The sequence below is a fragment of the Oryza sativa genome, chromosome 10 (assembly GCF_034140825.1).
Source record: "Oryza sativa Japonica Group chromosome 10, ASM3414082v1".
Lineage (NCBI taxonomy): Eukaryota > Viridiplantae > Streptophyta > Magnoliopsida > Poales > Poaceae > Oryza > Oryza sativa.
This window is the reverse complement of record NC_089044.1, coordinates 14012858-14032266: the sequence shown is the minus strand read 5'-3', so window position 1 is coordinate 14032266 and position 19409 is coordinate 14012858. Positions and strand designations below refer to the sequence as shown.

At 46.9% G+C, this 19409-nt stretch overlaps 3 protein-coding genes across 3 annotated transcripts; 1 reads left to right on the top strand and 2 right to left on the bottom strand.

Moving 5' to 3' along the window:
- Positions 1 to 333: 333 nt before the first annotated feature.
- LOC107279147 (protein BIG GRAIN 1-like) lies at positions 334 to 3564 on the bottom strand. Its single transcript, XM_015758413.3, has one exon. It carries the CDS (start codon positions 1789 to 1791, stop codon positions 541 to 543), a length of 1251 nt encoding a protein of 416 aa, XP_015613899.2. The 5' UTR covers positions 1792 to 3564; the 3' UTR covers positions 334 to 540.
- On the bottom strand, positions 334 to 3564 carry LOC136353809 (uncharacterized). The gene has a single exon (XM_066305043.1). The coding sequence runs from the start codon at positions 3065 to 3067 to the stop codon at positions 2432 to 2434; it is 636 nt and encodes a 211-aa protein (XP_066161140.1). The 5' UTR covers positions 3068 to 3564; the 3' UTR covers positions 334 to 2431.
- Positions 3565 to 15566: 12002 nt separating this feature from the next.
- LOC4348555 (delta(24)-sterol reductase) lies at positions 15567 to 19102 on the top strand. Its single transcript, XM_015758956.3, has 3 exons — positions 15567 to 15783; positions 16825 to 18079; positions 18334 to 19102. Exons 2-3 carry the CDS (start codon positions 16838 to 16840, stop codon positions 18775 to 18777), a joined length of 1686 nt encoding a protein of 561 aa, XP_015614442.1. The 5' UTR covers positions 15567 to 15783; positions 16825 to 16837; the 3' UTR covers positions 18778 to 19102.
- Positions 19103 to 19409: the final 307 nt, after the last annotated feature.

Here is a 19409-nt window from a genome sequence, read left to right as displayed (position 1 = left end):
GAAATGGAAAATTTTCATAAAAAGATTGAGAAAAAAAGTTAATCAATTCCTATGAAAATTTAGAAAAACTAAATGTTTCGAAGGATTCCTGAGATGGGAAACTCCTTCCTTTATCGAATAGATGTATTGTGTGACTAAAAACAACCAACACATTACTAAAGAAATCTATACAAAAGAATGACCCACAATTATTTTACAAATGGATTTAGTGAGATCATGCAGGTGGACTTTGAAAAGAAATTTAGTGAGATTAGTGATATGTCCACTGATTTTCTTCTCTTAGAGTGTGGTGTTTTATGTGTAGTGTGTGCACGCAAATGTGTATATGTCGTGTAAACGTTAAAAGAAATGCATTGGCATGCTTATAAAAAGACCTACAAATTGATTGTGTTAACACAGAGTACAAAGTACCAATTATATAGCTACAATTACATGTACACACCTCCTCAAAACCTTGGAAAAGGGAATGAAAAGGAACACCATAGTACTATTACTATCGGACTATTTTTACAGTGAGCCCCCTCAGCTTCTACCAAATTACTAGACAGCCCTACTCCAGCTCCGACAAGGAGCATGGCCGTACGGACGGCGGCGGCCAATGTCGCGGCGGATCCCAACTCCGGTGGTCCCGTACACCGGCAGCTCGTCCCCGTAGGAGCCGTCGCGACCACCCGCCGGAGCAATGGCCGCGAGGCTGTCGAGCTCGAACAGGTCCGAGCTCGCGTCGCTGCTCTCCTCACCTCCGTCGTCGGTGTCGGCCTCCACCTCCATGACCGGAATTCGGCGGCAGCCGGCGACGGCCGCGGCCACCGCGACCTTGCCGTCGATGTCCAGGAACCGGACGGTCCTGCTCCGGCTCGGCCGCGCCCTCGCCGTGGTGGTGGTGGTGGGGGGGGTGCGCGGCGTCTTGGCGTGGCAGGGGCGGCGCGCGTACGACGACGACGACGACGGTGGCGCCGTCGAGCACGCGGGCTCCGGGTAGTCCGGCGAACACGCCGGGCGCTGCGCGGATGGACGCTTGCCGGAGAAGATGGAGTTGAGCAAGCTGGCGAGCCGCGCGCCGGGCGACGCCGGCCTGCGGCACGCGCGGGCCGAGGCGGAGCCCGGCTTCGTCTTCGCCGTCTTCTCCACATCCGGCTGCTCATGCCGCTGCTTCCGCGCGACCGCCGCGCCGTCTCCCGCGCCACCGGCGGCGGAGGTGCGGATGGGGCGGAGCCGGCGAAGCGAGTACTCCACCTCGGACGACGAGAAGTAGCCCCTCCCGGGGCAATCCGCCGTGGAACCCAGCGCCGGCGCCGCCCTGTAGCTGGCGGCCAGCGACGGCTTGTAGCAGTAGTAGTAGTGGTAGCTGTTCGCCGCCTCCTGCCTCTTCTTGGCCGCCGCACTCGCCGCGTTTCTTGTCCGGCCGTCCTCGCCGCCCTCGTCCATGGAGTCGCAGATGGCGTCGAGCAGCGTCGACGAGAACGACGGCTGGTCAGGCGCCCGCCGCCTCGCCCTCCCCCTCCCCCTCGCCGCCGGCGCCGGCGCCGCCCACCTCATCTCCATGTCGCGCATGGCGCAGAAACAGAGCAGAACGCAATGGCGATGGCGATGGCAATGGCAATGGCGCGCGTGATTCGATTCGATGGTGGAGTGGAGTGGAGTGGAGAGTGGAGTGGCGGGCGGGCGTGCGGGGGTGGGAGGGGGGATCTTGTTGCCGGGGGGCGGGGGGCGGGGCCCGCGCCATCTCGGTGTCGCGCGCGCGATCGCTGTCTGTCCGTTCTTCCGTTCCACGCCTCGTGCTCCTTCCATCTCTCCACCTCGCCGTCTCACTCTCACTCACTCGGCGGCCGCTTTATTTGTTAGCTTTTTGCTTTGTCGGCGCCGGCACGAGGATGGCCGTACCTGTGTCCCCTGCCGCTCTCACGTCTCACTGTTGCTGCTTACTTGCCTCGCCGTTTTTAGTTTTTACCGCCATGGGCGCCGGCGGGATGATCATGGGCTGCTGCCTAACGGGTTGGGCTGTTTCGGACGTGGGTGATGTTGGGTTGGGGCTTTGTTCTTTGTGTTTAGGAAAAAGTACACCGAAGTTCCCTCAACTTGTCACCGAGATAAAAAAACGTCCTCGAACTGCAAAACCAGATATCGAGGGTCCCTTAACTTACTAAAACCGGTCGCAAGTGGTCCCAAGGCAGTATTTCACATGGTTTTATCCTACGTGGCGCTGGTTTTGTCCACCGTGGCGCTTTGACCTTGGTCTTCGTTGCTGAGTCACCAGCGCCACGCGAAGCTGGTGGGACGGAGTGGGGCAGCGATGAGCGGACGCGTGGGCAGAGTGGCGGCACCCGAAGCCGGCGGGGCGGTGAAACCAAGCGGAGGACGCCAGCCTCATCGTCGTCATCTTTCGGCTTAGGGAGGAGGCGCGGGAGCTGGAGCCTGAGGAGGGGCTCCGCTAGAAGCCGCTGCTGTAGAACCGGGAGCGCATCATCTCGAGCTCCAGCTCCGACGCCGCCTCGGCCGCGTCAGTTTCGCCGCGCCCCCACTCCGCCGCCGACGCCACCTTGTCGTCCATCATATCGAACGTTGACGCGGCCGCGATCATCGCCTTGGCGCTCCCCGACAGCGACTCGTCTGGGGCGGCCCTCCTGCAGCCCCACCGCCCCCTGCGGCGGCCTCGGCTCTTGCGCCGCCGCTTCATGACCCGCCGCATGACACCAGCGGGGAGCCTGACGATGACGAGCAGCAGGATCGCCGCTCCCTTCCTCCTCCTCCTCCTCCTCTTCTCTCTCTCTCTTGTCTGGGCAGGGCGGCCAGCAGCGGTCCACTTCGTCCTCGACCTCGCCGGCGGCGGTGAGCTGTTCTCCTTGCCAGCGGTGGCAGGGGCAGGAGCGAGAGATGACGAGCTCGAGGAGGATGGAGAAGGCAGTGGAGCGGCACCGCCCGGGCCGCTGCTTCCCCCGCCGCCGGCGCCCGCCCGCGCGCCGCTCCTCCCCCCGCCGCTTGCACCCGCCGACCGTCCCCCGTGCAGCTGCTTCCCCCGCCTGCGCACGCCAGCAACCACCTCCGCCTCCGGCACTGAAGCCGCCATTGTCGTCGTCTACTTGTCTTCATCCACCCCCAAACCGTCGTCGCGCCTAGACGTGCGCCGCCGTGTAGCCACCCCTTTCCCCTCGGGCGCTGATCGCCGCGCCGCGCCGATGCGCCCGACCATCGCCCAAGCGGAGCCGACGCCGCCGCTTGCGCCCCCTCCAATTGGCCCCCTGACCTTCTCCTTCCGGCACCACTCCCTTCCCTCCCTCCCTCCTCTGCCCGGCGCCGCCCTGATTCCTCCCCTCTGCGCCGCCTCCCGGTCGCCCTACCAAGACGCCGCGCCGCGCAACCTTTCTCCTCCTGCGCGCGGCTCCTGCACGCAACCGCGCCGCCACCAGGCTCTCTCTCCCTGCCGCCAAGCTCTCCCCCTTCCGCCGGCCCCCTCTTCCCCACCGCCGCCGGCCATCACCTGCGTCGTCGGCGCCCATCCTTTGCTGCGCGCGCGTGACGGCGTGCGTGAGGAGGGAAAAAAGGCAGAGAGAGAAAGAGAACGGCGAAGAGAAGAAACCGTGAGAAAGAGACAAAATTAAAAGAGAAAGAAAAGAAAAAGGAAGTGGGACCCCCTGACTCCTCCTCCCCGTGAAGCCATAAAGGGAGAGAGATGTGACGTGGCAACCTGACACGTGGGGCCCACGCTAACTCAGCTGCGACGTAGCATAAAACCGGGCTCAAAACCACCGAATGACCTATTGTGACCGGTTTTGGTAAGTTAAGGGACCCTCGATATCTGGTTTTGCGGTTCGAGGACGTTTTTTTATCTCGGTGACAAGTTGAGGGACCTTCTGTGTACTTTTTCCTTGTGTTTATTTGTGGGTCATAATGGCTCAGTAATGTCCAATACGAGTTGTTTGCAAATGGAATAAGTTTGATTTAGGTCCATGATATTGACGTCGGGTTTGAATTACATCCTTCAACAAAAATACCAGATATAACGTGGCTCTCAACTTGTAAAACCGGTGTACCTCGAGGTCCCAAAGTAGTATAGTGCCCGGTTTTAACTGACGTGGCAAGTTGACTCCAATCAAACCTGGTTGAGTTGGCATGGCCCCCACATGTCACCAAGCCTCCTCTATTCCTCCTCTCTCCCCCTCTCCCCCACTCTCCTCTCTTCCCCCATCTCTCTACCAGCTAGGAGGCCTACAGTGGGTGCCGCCCAACTAGAAGAGGAGCAACGGCCATGGCGGAGCTTGTCAACGAGACGCAACATCTCCATCTCCTTATTGAACTCCTCCTACACAATATCGGTCTTCCGCCACCCTTCTACTCCGTTGCGGCCGCTATCCCTCTCCTCGTCGGGTTGGATGTACTCCAAACTTGCCGAACTACAGGAACCATTCAGAGACTTCCTCATGTGTACACGGGTGAGCATGTCCGGGTAGGAATACAACGCAGACATAGGCCAACAAAGGGAGGATATGGACATGTCCTGTGTCACGAAGAGGAATCCCCCAAGCTCCTCATCTTCGGTGTGCGCTTTGCTCGCCCGCGTGCACTCGTCGAGCATGCACACTAGCATGTTTGGTGGTGAGCGACGGCTCACCCTCCCTCGGGACCCTCGCTGAGGCCGCCGATGCCGAAGCAGACAACAACACCCCTCACGTGCCTCTGTCACCGACATCTTCATCGCCACCTCGCTGCTAAGCACATCTGCCTCTAATGATTGCATCGTTTCGCTGGTGCCGCTTCCCTAGCTCCCGCCATAGGGCTGGATTCGGTGCTCCGAGGAAGCTCGACTTGCACCTTGGAGGCTAATTAGCCATCGCTACCACCACCTAGTGGTCGGCGGGCATGGAGGTGCCCCTGTACACCTCTGCATCCACACTCACCACCGCGGCCATGCTCCCACTGGTGGAGAAACCGTCTTTGGTCGGTCGCCCGAAATCCACAATAGTCTCGGTTCCACTAAAAACCGGGACTAAAAATGATCTTTAGTCCCGGTTGGTGGCTACAGCGGGTATATTTGATCTTTAGTCCCGGTTGGTGTTACCAACCGGGACTAAAAATGATCTTTAGTCCCGGTTCTAAATCTGTCAGGCCTTGTCAGGCCCCCCGAGATCTTTAGTCCCGGTTGGTAACACCAACCGGGACTAAAGATCAACATAAGCTTTACTCCCGGTTGGAGTTACCAACCGGGACTAAAGATGTATTTTTAGTCCCGGTTGGTAATACCAACCGGGAGTAAAGATTCCCATGCTATCCCCGCCTTTAAGTCCCCTTTTTTTTCTCTCCTCTTTAAGTCTCTCGGTATCCGCCTCCAGCGCCTCCTCGATATCCTCTTCCTCCCCTGGCCCTTCCCCTTCCTCCTTCCCCTCTCTGCTCCCCCTTTCTATCCCCGCCTCCTCCTCCTCCTTCCCCTCTCTACTGCGGCCGGGCGGCGGCGACGGAACGAGGTGGCGGCGACGGAGCGAGGCGACTGCGCGGCGGCGGCTGGTGGGGCCGCGGCTGTGCGGCGGCGGTGGAGCGAGGCGGCCGCGCGGCGGCGGCGGAGCGAAGCGGCCGCGCGGCAGGCGGCCGTGCGACGGCGGCCGATGGGGCCGCGGCCGGCGGCCGGCAACAGCGGCAGTCAACATTGTTTTTTTATTTGTGATTCACTGTGATGTACTTTTGTATGGACAATATTGTGATTCATTGTACATTTGTATGGATCTGTGATGTATAAGATTTGTGATGTTACTTTGGTTTGGGTTTGATTTGGGTATTTGGGGTTTGATTTGGGATATGTATCCCACTTGATTCGAGAGAAAATAAAAAAGAAAAAAAAAGAAAAGGACCATCTCACCGCCGCTACCTCTCTTTGGTCTCGGTTGGTGTTACCAACCGGGACTAAAGATCCCCTCTCTTTAGTCCCGGTTGGTAACACCAATTGGGACTAAAGATCGATCTTTAGTCCCGGGTATTTGAACCGGGACTAAAGATAACGATCTTTAGTCCCGGATTGGTAGTCCCGGTTTAAAAACCGGGACTACAGGGGGGTTACGAACCGGGACTAAAAAGCACTTCTCCACCAGTGTCCGCATCATGATGTCCTCCTCCTCGCTCACCACCAAACTCGATGGCACTGTCTCTACCCTTTCCCCTCTGGTCGTTGCCTGTCTCCCAGCTTGGAAAGAGATGGGGAAGTGAGGGGAGAGGGAAGAATAGAGGAACATGGGTTGGTTTGTGACATGTGGGCGCATACGAGTCCCATGCTGACTCGTCGTGTTGACTAGAGTTAAATCGCTACGTCAATCAAAACCAGGCACTATACTGCTATGGAATCTTAGGTACACCGGTTTTTCAGGTTAAGAAAAATGTTGTATCTGGTGTTGCGATTTTTTAGGATATAATTCAAACTTGACGTCAAGATGAGGGATCTACAAGGAAATTATTCCTTTGCAAATAGCAATCTCCTTGGGGCAAGGGATGCATAGGATATCCAAGCAAGAGTAGTATAACTGGGCTTGGTTTATGTAGAATGACTGGTGCAGTGACGCTGAACAAATGGTCCTGATTTATTTTTTACTGTCAGTTACCTATATTTATGCAAGATATGTACATAAGGTGTATAAGCATAAACTTACATGATATGGAAATACAATACTAAATGTACAACGAATTTAAATGCATTGTATTGGAATCGGTCTAGATTGATAAAATAATTGATAAGTAAAAAAGAACAACTGACAAATACATAACCATGTAAAAAAGTAGTAGGACGATCCAGTTGCGTAACTACATCTACTATTAATTTGGTCATGGACAATCAAAGTACGCCAATTAATAGTCGGCAATAGTCCTGAACAATCGAAGTACATCAATTAATAGTCGACAAATTAGATTCACTGTACCTATGATATTCCCTTCAAGCTTTTTTTTAATAGGAAAAAGAAACGCTGAAAACAATACGTGTTGTTCTATCAGAAGAAATGTGATGGCGACCTGAGGCCACTGCTAAGGGGAAACAAACTCCAAAAACATAAACTGATATAAACACTACCAGTAGTAACAGATATTTAGATTTGTAGCCCCAAAATATATCACTAGGGGTGTGTTTAATTTTCACAAAATTAGAAGTTTGATTTAAATTGGAACGATGCGATGGAAAAGTTGGAAGTTTATATGTGTAGAAAAGTTTTGATCAGGGCCGGCCCTGGCCCTATGCAGCCGAGGCGACCGTCGGGGGCCCATGATGGTGGGGGGCCCATGATAGTGGGGGGACCAATACCTAATACTAGTAGTCTAGTATCTGTCTATGGCCTATCTGGAAGCAGAAACGCCGAAACGAGAGGAGTTGGAGTGTTGTCGCCTTATCGCCCAATCTGAGACACTATTGATCTTAATACCGTTATTGATGGTTTTGCATCAAGAAATGCCCGAAGAAGTATCTTTTCATGAGAAGCAATGGATATGATGGGGTTCTTTTCTTCATTAAGGTGATGATTAGTTCCAAGGTATAAATATATTGTTGTTTTGGTTGACTTTATTTCTCGATAATTACCAGACATATTAAATTTAATATATGAAAGTATTTATTTTCGTTTTGCAAATAAAATTAGCGTCTATATATATCATAAAATTTTATATATATAGCTTATAGGGCCCATCGCGATAAGTTCGCCTAGGGCCCTCAAAATCATAGGACCGGCTCTGTTTTGATGTGATGGAAAAGTTGAAAGTTTGAAGAAAAACATTTAGATATGCTCTTGTCTATATTTATTGTATCAGGAAACGTCACAACTTTTTATGGGCGGAGGGGTAGCTAGCTAACCGATAGTGTTTTTATTTTAATTGTCATATAATTGGTTGATATCAATAAAACTATTCCTACATTAGTATATTTGTATATTGTAATTGTAAGTTTGTAACCGGACAGAGCATCTGACCGAAGGCATCGATCCGGGCACCCCACACTGGCTGTGGCAGCCTAACAATTGGTGGAGAATTTGTGTCTGAAATTACGATCATGTCCCTGCGTGATGAGACGACGATGCAAAGCAGCAAAGGTGCAGGCCGCCGAGGAGGCGACAAAGCACGCAGGCACGTGGACCACCGCACACTGGAGAATCAGCGGCTGCACGATCTGAATCTGAGATCCAGCCAAACTGTCAGTCTCCATCTCAAATCTCATCTCGTGATCCATCGTGCGATCATAATTAAGTACGTTAATCTAATCTATCAATACATTACTCCATTATACATATGCTCCCAGCTGGCCTAGCTCTTGGCCTTTTTTATACAAGTCAGGTGCAAAGCGCGCGCTCACTCAGCACATATCATTCATGGGTAGAGTAGTAGTCAATGTCTACACGTCTACACTGATGAACACATGACAAAGTTTGGTTTTGCTCTAAAACACTTAAAATATTTTGTTTTTCTTTGTTGATGGACACTTATAACATAAGAACAATGTTTTTGAACTCACAAGGAGAAATGAAAAATAGCCATTGCTGAGGGAGCTAGTTCACGGTCGCGGCGCAGTAGACTCGCATGAGACCGGTAGAGCGGTCTCGGAGTAGGCATGCTCTAGGTGACGAAGCAAGTGTGAGAAACAACAAGATGGATAACCCCTTAGCATGTGTTTTGTTCAAGAGTTTGGATAGATCGGGTTAGCTAGGTTAAATCCATTTATCAGAATGTTAGGTTTGGGGATATGCAAGATAAGCGTTGGAGGATTACCCTTTATCGGGTGCTGAAGATGATGTTGCTGGGGTTACTCAGAACTGCACGATACAGCTCTGTGTTCATGAAAAGAAAAGGATAGCATCAATATATTCTGCAGTGCTACATACAATCCATCTCCTTCTTATATATACTACTGATCCTCATATTTTATCCCAAGAAATATATACAAAATCCGGATGAACAGGGTTCTAAGAAAAAACTCTGCCAACTTAGCTTGGGTCTTGTTTTGATCGCCTGACACCCATGGATTTGTTTACCCCATTTTCGACACTGTGCAGATCAGATCCCAACAAATGCATGCCATTCAGGAGTACGATCTCTACTTAAACAAAAGGAAAAAATCAGGATCGGAGCTGTATTGCTGTCCGGGTTTGTCTGTTTCTCTGATGCTGCGTTCGATCGGCTCGCGTGGATAGAAATTTTCAGCCCATTCAAAACGAGAGTACTCACTAGCGCATAATTAATTAAATATTAATAATTATAAAACTGAAAAACGATCTATTTAAATTTTTTAAACAACTTGTACATAATTTTTTTTAAAAAAATATATCATTTAACAATTTAAAAAGCGTAATGGAAAATGAGAAATTTGAATTTTGGATTTGGAGTAAAGAACTGGGCCTAGTATAATTCGTTTATAGCTCTATGAGTTCAGGTCAGCTATTGGGTTACCGTTCATTCAAACCTGGAAGACATTTTGATCTCTTCAGGAAATTTATAATCTTCCTATCTAATCTGAATTAGCATCACACTCAACTTGGTTGCATTTGATGCGGTCTTTGCCTTCTGAACAGGGTACACGGTAAGCACTAGGCTTTGGCTTTGGATGGTGCCCACCTGGCCCAGCCCACTTGTACCACCGGATCTAAATCCAACGGACCAGATTGGATTGGATTGGATTGGACCAGTAGGGTACAGTACTTAACTGAAATGTGGGGGTGAAAGTGGTTAAGACAGATCACCAGATCCTCCGGTCCATGCTGGTGGGGCCTAGGAAGCAGGCGTGTGTATCGAGCTGACTGAGCTGTGGGCCCCATGGCTTAGATGCTATTGCTGCAAGGTGATAAACCCATAAGCACAGTCAACTTCGCTTAAGTTAAGGGAGGCTAAAGCAACAAGAGATACGCTAACTCGGCATTTTCTGATGAAACCCAAATATCTATGGCAGTGTTTGGCAAATAGAAAAGGGAAATAATTTTTCATCCATCTTTAAATTCTAAGCATCAATTATTCCATTTTCATTTAATCCTAACCTTTTATTCATTTCCTAATCCCAATTCCGCCCCCCATTTCCCATTATCCAAACACACCTCATATAATCAAAAGAAAAAAAAACATATTGCCTACTCCATCTCAATTTGAAGCTGCCTACTCCATCTTAATTTGGAGCTATGTTAAAAAAAAGAGAGATAGATTTGTAGGGAGAATTATCCCTCCAAACATTTTTTAAGAAGAAATTATGAGCATGTTGAGAATTGAACACATGACGTTAGAATTAAAACCACATACCCCTTACCACCGCACTATCAAATGCATCTATAGAAACATTCCATGTCCATATATATCCACAAAATCTACGAACAAATTGGTAAGGTCTACTCATAGAACATTTCACATTTACAACTTTAGTCATTGATTGTTGCAGTCAACATCCTGCCATACGGGCAGTGACTTGAGGCAGGGTAGAGATAGGGCTTGCGCACCAACAAACCTCAACACTATATTTGCCACTGCATGCTCTTCAGTTATGACTGGTAGTTCGTTTTGGTTAGGATCAAAACTTGTCATGACCAGGAAACTAGGGAGGATATATCGTAGCAGGATTGTGTTCCTATATATATAAGACCCGTCCGATCTCGTTAAATCATATGAAACTCTTACATAGGATCGGGATATTACCGAAATTAAAATAAATACTAGGATCAATATCGTTCCTTGTTTGCTACGAAAATACTACGATACATATCATACATATCAAAGATACTGACAACCTTAAGATTGAGGACAGAGCTCTTGCAACGCCCCCTACTCGTGCAATCTACATCCCTTCTGGTAGAGGCGGAGCCAGCTCTCGGACAAGTCAGGTAGTCGCCCAGGCTTGTCCGCTTGTGTCTTTACTACAGATAACCATCAATGTCTGAGAGAATTGGTTGATCGTCAAAAAACGGTACCCCCCTCGTTCGAAAATATAAGCATTTTTAGCATAGTGCAAAGTCAATTTTTTTAACTTTAACTGTTAATAACAAAAAAACAAACAAGATCAATAATGTAAAATCGATGTTACTAGATTTATCGTTAAACAAGCTATCATAATATGCAACATTTTTTATTTAAAATATTTTATTTTTATAGATATGTTGGTCAAATAAGCATCTCGAAGACTGTGTTGAATTCTTTAAAAAATGGTTATATTTTAGAACGGATGGAGTATTATGGCTTGTTTGGATCCTCCGAGCTATTAAATAGCCCTCCAGAATCTTGCTATTTAGGAATATTAAACGTAGATTACCGACAAAACCGATTCCATAACCTCTATTTTGCGAGACGAATCTACTGATGTATATTAATCCATGATTAGCGACCGATTACTGTAGCATCACTATAATAAATCATGGATTAATATACCTCATTAGATTCGTCTCGCAAAATAGACTAGGGGTTATAGAATAGGTTTTGTCACTAATCTACATTTAATACTCCTAAATAGCAAGATTCTGGAGGGCTATTTAATAGCCCTCTGGATCCAAACAGGCCTATATAGCGCATCTGTGCTTCGGGATCCTGCTGGCTCATCCACTGCCTTCCGGCGAACTTCGGCAGGCGACGGAGCTACGGAGTAGCTAGCTAGCAGCTGCCGCTCTCCGGCCGGCCGGGCGGCGACAGAACACGCATGCACGTGGAACTATAAATAAAGCCGGCGACGATCTGAATCTGAGATCCAGACAAATGGATGAACAGGCATCACCTCGTCTCACGTCTCGTGCAGATCCGTCGCTGAGATCAATATACGTTGCCTAGCTAGTGGCTAATATTTAATTTAATCTAGTGTCTAATACTCCCTCCGTTTCAAATTGTTTGACGCCGTTGACTTTTTAGCATATGTTTGACCGTTTGCCTTATTCAAAAAATTTAAGTAATTATTAATTCTTTTTCTATCATTTGATTCATTGTTAAATATATTTTTATGTAGGTATATAATTTTACATATTTTATAAAAGTTTTTGAATAAGACGAACGGTCAAACATGTACTAAAAAGTCAACGGTGTCAAACATTTCGAAACGGAGGGAGTATTTAATTTAATCAGTGATTGTAATTTAGTCAGTATGATCGATCAGGCATGTTATCTTATCTGTCCGGACTTTGTCAGGTATTATTTTGGTTTCCTAATAAAATAAATGTATTATTGGTTCAGGTAATTCGATGATCTCATCCCCTCCGTCCAGGCAGGAGATGATTATACACGCGTGCATGTCTAGAATATCTCGCCATTTTATTATATATATTTCTCATCCGCACGTAAAATGGGCAAAATGTTTTTTTTGTGCATGTGTGATGTGAAATATGTAGTTGTTGGACATCATTATTGTTAATTAAAACGATCAAAACATAAAGCAGAAACATTTTAGTAGTTGAGATGAGATATTTGGAGTCATCAAAAAGAGAAAAAAAAACGTGATGCATGTATTGGTTCGATAATTTAACTATTTTGATTCTCTTATTTATAATCGTCGTTTAGCAATTTGTTCTATAATCCTATTATTGTTATCAGTCTTGTTAATGTGATCATTAAAAAAATTTCTAATCCTCTCTTTCATCTCCAGTTCTCCACTGGAGCAAAGCATATAAATAATATCCCCTGATCGGGCCACTGTCTTCTGTCTCACCATCCGCCCTTCATATGGTAGGTAGTTGATCATGCATGGGGTAAGGTGAGTTGACCACATTCACCATTAGAGCAAGTTTAATAGTATAGTCAACTATAAGTTCCAAATCCCATCTATAGTCAATTCATATAGTAGTTATCTATAAATATATACTACACTATTAATACATGGTCCCACATATCATACATACATGGTGTCTGAGAGTCTATGCTGTAGCTGGCTGTAAATCTGTAGCCCTCTCATCTTCTCTCTCCTCTTTTATATTTTCGATATGAGTTTATAGCTGACTTATAGTAGGGTCATCACCACATGATAATATTTTTCATCTTGTCAGTAAAAAAACTAAATTTGCCGCGAAACCATGCATTAGCAATGACCTTGCACTTAGGCTTGCGATCTCCGAAGCCACCCATTGTGCTTCTTATATGGCTTAACTTCTTTCTTGAATTTTGTTCGGTTAATCCCGCCCTCAAAGGGATTGAGGGCTTATTTCGCGGTAGTCTTTCTCCAATTAGACTTCCCAAATAAAACTCTCCAAACACCCATATAGCTAGCTCTATAATTGGTTTCGCAAGCCAAACTTGTTGCTCACTCCAACAAACTGTTCCTCTACTTTCTCTACTCTGAATTTATGACACTAAGGCCTTGTTCGATCTTCCATTTTAGAGATAGATTGTTGATACACGCAAAACGAGAAACCTCATTAGCATATGATTAATTAAGTATTAACTATTATAAATTAAAAAAAATAGATTTATTTTTTTAGCAACTTTTTTAAAAAACACACCATTTAACTAGTTGAAAGAAAAACGACGAAATTGTAGTTTGGAGTTGAAGAATAGAACAGGGCCTAAGACCCATATGTTAGCCTCTACCCTCTCCCCCCTCTTTCTCCTCTTTCTCCCTCTCTCCCTCTTCTCTCACTGGGGCCATCCCAGAGCTCCTCCCGGCCCACTCCCTCTCCGCAGCGATGATGTCCGTGCGAAGGTGGATGGTGGTGGAGGATCCTTGAGTGCGAGGTAGGGGTGGCTGACGCCGAAGAAAGGGAGGTCGTCGCCCGTGCTATGGCAGCATCATTGGGGCGACAATGAGCGGGAGGCCACGGCGGTGAGGAGGCACGTGGAGGCTGTGGCTACGGAGTCAAGGGAGAGGCCACTGTGACAGAGTCGAGAGAGAGGCGCTCTCGACGGTGCCGGTTCCGCCGCTCACCTTCCCGAGTTGCAACCTTTAACATTGCTCTCGAATGGAGGAAGAAAGTGAATATGAGGTAGTGGGACCCACAGAAGGTGTGTGGATTGTAAGTGGAGTAAGTTGGCCAAGTTTGACGAGTTAAGGAGTTTGGCCGGCCGAATAGTTTGGAGAGTGTGATGGAGAGACTATATGAATGCGATTTTTTTTATCCACAAGTGCTAATTTTTGTCTTTTAAAGTGGGATGAAGATGCTCTAACTTAAAAATACATTTTTGCGAGACAAATCGATAAAGCTTTTTTTAAAAAAATTTTGACGAAGGGAGTATATTACTTATGGCACATTTCAAATTTAACGAAAATGGAGAACAAACTTCCGCTGCGCACAAAATGTGCTTCTCTTAGTTCATGACCAACAATATCCCTAAATGAAACCCAATTCTAAAATTGAGGTTTATTTTGTGAAAAGCTTACTCAACAACTCCCCTAGAGATGTATCAAAAAATTAGAATCCTCTTCTCCTCCTTTCTCGCTCTCCACAAGTCGAGAGATACTCTCGCTCCAAATTTCCGCATGGCGAAAGGAGTGGGTGACAAGTGGAGAGATCGTGTGCGTGGGAGGCGATGGGCAGAGCAATTTTTTTTCGTATCTGTTGGTAGTTAGGGGGTGGTTCCATTTTTTATTATTAGAAGTTAGTTTACACCTTAAAATCAAACTAGAAATTCAAAAACATAATTTTAGAGATAAATTTTTAGGTATATCTTGGGCATATTAAATATTTAGGTATATCTTGGGCATATTCTTTGGTACTCCCTCTGTCATATTTTAAGTGCAGCCATGATTTTCCGTGCACAACTTTAACTGTCCGTCTTATTTATTTTTTTAAAAAAAATTAAAATCATAAGTGACGTAAAAGTACTATTCATATTTGGGTGAATAGCTAATTAAGTCCCTCAAGTTTCACCGAAGGCTCAATTTGGTCCTTCACGTTTCATTTTATCCACATAGCTCCTCTAAATATTTGTTTTGGCTTGACATCATACTTGGGCCCACTTAATATGCCATATGGCTATTTTTAAGTCAATATTTCTATTAGAAAATATCCCTTTTGCCCTTAATTTATATACAACTATATACTAAAAGGGAGAAAACCAAGATGAATAAACAACATTGCATATATACTTCCCATTATTTCAATATGTGCACATGAAACTTAAGCAATTACTATCGTATACACTTGCTAGTACATAATTTATTTTCGTTTTACATAATTTACTAAACATTATCTTAAAAAAATAAAGCATACAAATTTTCTCTTATATATGTGAATGATGGGGGTATAAGTGTCATTTATCAAGAGAGTTGTTGGTTTAAGGATAAGTTTGAACTAAAATAAAAACTTGAATGAGTAATATGGATAGACTGAAACATTAAGAACTAAACTGAGCTTTGGATGAAACTTGGAGGACCACTTTAGCTATTCACCCTTCATATTTTATCATCTTATAATAATAAAAATACTAATTATAAAAAAATTTAAATAAAACGGACGATAAAAATTAGACGCAAAAACTTATAACTGCACTTGAAGACAGGGGAGTACCGGAGTGCCATTTAAAATTGGGAAAACGGAAAAGTGAAATATTGAGCTGAATTTCCGGGCGCTGGGGAGTAGGGGGGTCAAAAGAGTCATTTCCGCGTATTTCTCGCCCGTTCGCCATCTCTTGTCGTGTAGTACCGCCGAAAAGGAATTTCCCTTTCCGCCCCTGCGCTGTGCGCTCCACTCCACTACTTGAGTCCCCCATCCCCAGACTCCGCCACCACCACCTCCGGCTCCCCACCCCGACCAGCGGCGCCAGAGCAGAGGCAGTGAGGCCGAGCTCCTCGCCTCGCCTCGCCGTCTCCGCCCGCGCGGCGCTGCCGCCGAGCCGCCGCCGGCCTCCTCCTCCTCCTCCTTCCCGGTTCGGATCGGGCCCAAGGTATATGCCACTCGTCTTCTCTCCCTCCTCCCCGCCGCTTCATGAGCCACCGGAGATTGCCTTGAGGGGATTTCTTCCCGCTCGGATCGACGGATCCAGTCCCGTTTCTTCCGGGTTCTTGCGGTGTAGAGTCGTAGTCGTAGTGGTAGTGTTGGTAGCGGCTTGTTTTTCGAGGGAGGGATTTGGGGGGGTTTGGTTGGTTCGGGTTCTTGGGGAGGGTTTAGCTGAACCCGTGAGGTTTCTGAGGTCCCCGCCTGAACAGATCTGTGGTGTCTCCGTGTGGGAGCATGTTTTGCTGCGTGCGTGCGTGCGTGCATGCTAGCCATGGATTGGTGCTCACGCCGCATGCGTGAGCTTTGGGGGGGGGGGGGGGTTCAGTTGTTGTTGGATTATGTGAGCGAGAACGCATGATACGATGCAATGCCGCGGTCCTTTTTGTTGTGATGGGCAGCCTCACAGCATGCGTGCTGCGGCATTCACATGGACGTCGACACCGTGTCGATTCTTTTTGTGTCTCTTGTTGTGTTGTGAAATTTTTCATGAATGGTGCAAGGTGGCGGTTGGTCTTGGATGTGGATGTTGAGCTGGGAGGATCAGTTATCCTACAAATTGCATCTTAGTAGTACATATGTTGACATGGCATTACTGATTCACCCTCCTTTTTTTGCTTCTGCATGTCATTGCCCTGTTACCCCTTAAAATAGGTTCTATTATGGTATACCTATCCAGTGTGCAAGAATGATATGCCTTTGACATTGTTGCGTCATCTTTACTTGGTACTTTAGATGGTAAAATGGAAGTGTGATGGATGTAACTGTGTCAATACAGCGGAGAAGATATTAATCAATAATCATGTACATTTGTTGTTTTTGGCATCTTCTCATGTAAAATCTTTTGGGTCTGTTCTTGTTATGTGCTTCACTTTCACTTTTACTGTTTTTTTTTTAATTTTCAAGAAACATACAGCTTCAGTGTGGTGATTGATAAAAATCATTACTCTAACTAATTCTGTTTTCTCCTCGAACTGTTCTGTTCCTAGAGCCGGACTGCAGCCATGGCAGATCTGCAGGAGCCCCTCGTTCGTCCGAAGAGGAAGAAGGTTTTGGTGGACTACTTGGTAAAGTTCCGATGGATTCTGGTGATCTTTGTGGTGCTCCCCATTTCCGCTCTGATCTACTTCAATATCTATTTGGGCGATGTCTGGTCTGCCATGAAATCTGAGAAACGTCGCCAGAAGGAACATGATGACAATGTGCAAAAAGTTGTGAAGCGGCTCAAGCAGAGGAACCCAAAGAAGGATGGCCTTGTTTGCACAGCTAGGAAGCCCTGGATTGCTGTTGGCATGCGCAATGTAGACTACAAGCGTGCTAGGCATTTTGAGGTTGACCTTTCCGCCTTCAGGAACATTCTTGAGATTGACAGAGAGAGAATGGTTGCCAAGGTTGAGCCTCTTGTCAACATGGGCCAGATAACCAGAGCTACATGCCCAATGAACCTTGCCCTTGCAGTTGTTGCTGAGCTTGATGACCTTACTGTTGGGGGACTGATCAATGGGTATGGTATTGAAGGGAGCTCTCACCTCTATGGTCTTTTCTCTGACACTGTTGTCGCCGTGGAAGTTGTTCTTGCAGACGGTCGAGTTGTTAGAGCCACTAAGGATAATGAGTACTCTGACCTTTTCTATGGCATTCCCTGGTCCCAGGGAACACTTGGGTTTCTTGTTTCCGCTGAGATCAAACTCATTCCCATCAAGGAATACATGAGGCTCACATATACTCCAGTTAAAGGGTCACTGAAGGAGATAGCACAAGGTTATTGTGATTCGTTTGCACCACGAGATGGTGATCCTGCAAAGGTCCCAGACTTCGTTGAGGGAATGGTGTACACAGAAAATGAGGGTGTCATGATGACTGGTGTTTATGCTTCCAAAGAAGAGGCAAAGAAGAAGGGCAATAAGATCAACTGTGTCGGGTGGTGGTTCAAGCCTTGGTTTTACCAACATGCTCAGACAGCACTCAAGAAGGGTGAGTTTGTGGAGTACATTCCAACAAGAGAGTACTACCACCGTCACACCCGGTGTCTGTACTGGGAGGGGAAGCTGATCTTGCCATTCGGCGACCAATTCTGGTTCAGGTTCCTCTTGGGCTGGCTGATGCCACCAAAGGTGTCTCTGCTCAAGGCCACACAGGGTGAATCTATCAGGAATTACTACCATGACAACCATGTGATTCAAGACATGCTGGTTCCCTTGTACAAAGTTGGAGATGCTCTTGAGTTTGTTCACAAGGAAATGGAGGTGTGTTTCACTTCGGATCGAATATTTGATGTTTAAGTATCAAATATGCATTTAAAACGAGGCTTTTCAATTATATAACTACTTCTAGAAATGAATATTCCATGCCATAAATTGTTATGCTTGCACATGCATTCTATTACTTATATCTTTGGGCTTGATGTAAGTTCACCTAACTATTCTTGTGCCTGTACCAACTATTTTAGTGTACTGCAATCTACTGCTGCTTACAGTTCACTAATAATTTCTGTTATTAGGTTTATCCACTGTGGCTGTGCCCGCACCGGCTCTACAAGCTCCCTGTGAAAACCATGGTGTACCCAGAGCCTGGCTTTGAGCACCACCACAGGCAAGGTGACACTAGCTATGCCCAGATGTTCACCGATGTTGGTGTGTACTATGCTCCTGGTGCTGTCCTGAGGGGCGAGGAGTTCAATGGCGCTCTAGCTGTCCACAGGCTGGAGCAGTGGCTGATTGAGAACCACAGCTACCAGCCACAGTACGCTGTATCTGAGCTCAACGAGAAGGACTTCTGGAGGATGTTTGATGCTTCTCACTACGAGCATTGCCGCCAAAAGTATGGTGCCGTCGGTACCTTTATGAGCGTCTACTACAAGTCCAAGAAGGGAAGGAAGACTGAGAAGGAGGTGCAGGAAGCCGAGGCCGCCATCCTCGAGCCAGCCTACGCTGATGAGGCGTAATTTCGTTGAGACCTTTGATGGTTTAGTCGTCCGGGTTTTCTCCCCATTCCAAATGGGATTTTTCATCTGAACTATCCTTTTGCTTAGAACTTGATGTGCAGTGTTTGTAGCACTTTGTAATCCTGTCATCGTCGTCCGTCTGCTCTTGGTACTTCTTTCACCCTTGATCAAGTTGCTGAACTTAGTCAGGACTTAAGTGGTATTTAACCCAAGATCTGAATAATTTTGTGGCTACTGGACTAGTTAATTTCCTCAGCTATTAATTTGAGCTGTAGCATCAGATGAGGTGAACTTTAGCAATTGAGCTGCTGTTTCTGGTGTGTCATTATTCGTCAAGAACCTTTTCTGTTCATTTTAATATACTTGAACTGATCACCAGTCACTATCGCACTATCGATATTGATCATGAAAAGCAAGATCTTGAGGAAAATTGAGTGATGGGGTTGGGGCCAAAATTGTGGGTCGTTGCAAAGGAGTACTGTTTGATCCACAAGAGGATAAGAGATGATTTGAGGGAAACAGGAGAACAGTGTTGCAGACGTGAATGGGATGCATGTGCTACCGGTTATGTTCTGTTACATAGAAGATGGTACATGTACCACCGCTTTGAGGCTCTTTTCTTCCCCTTGTAA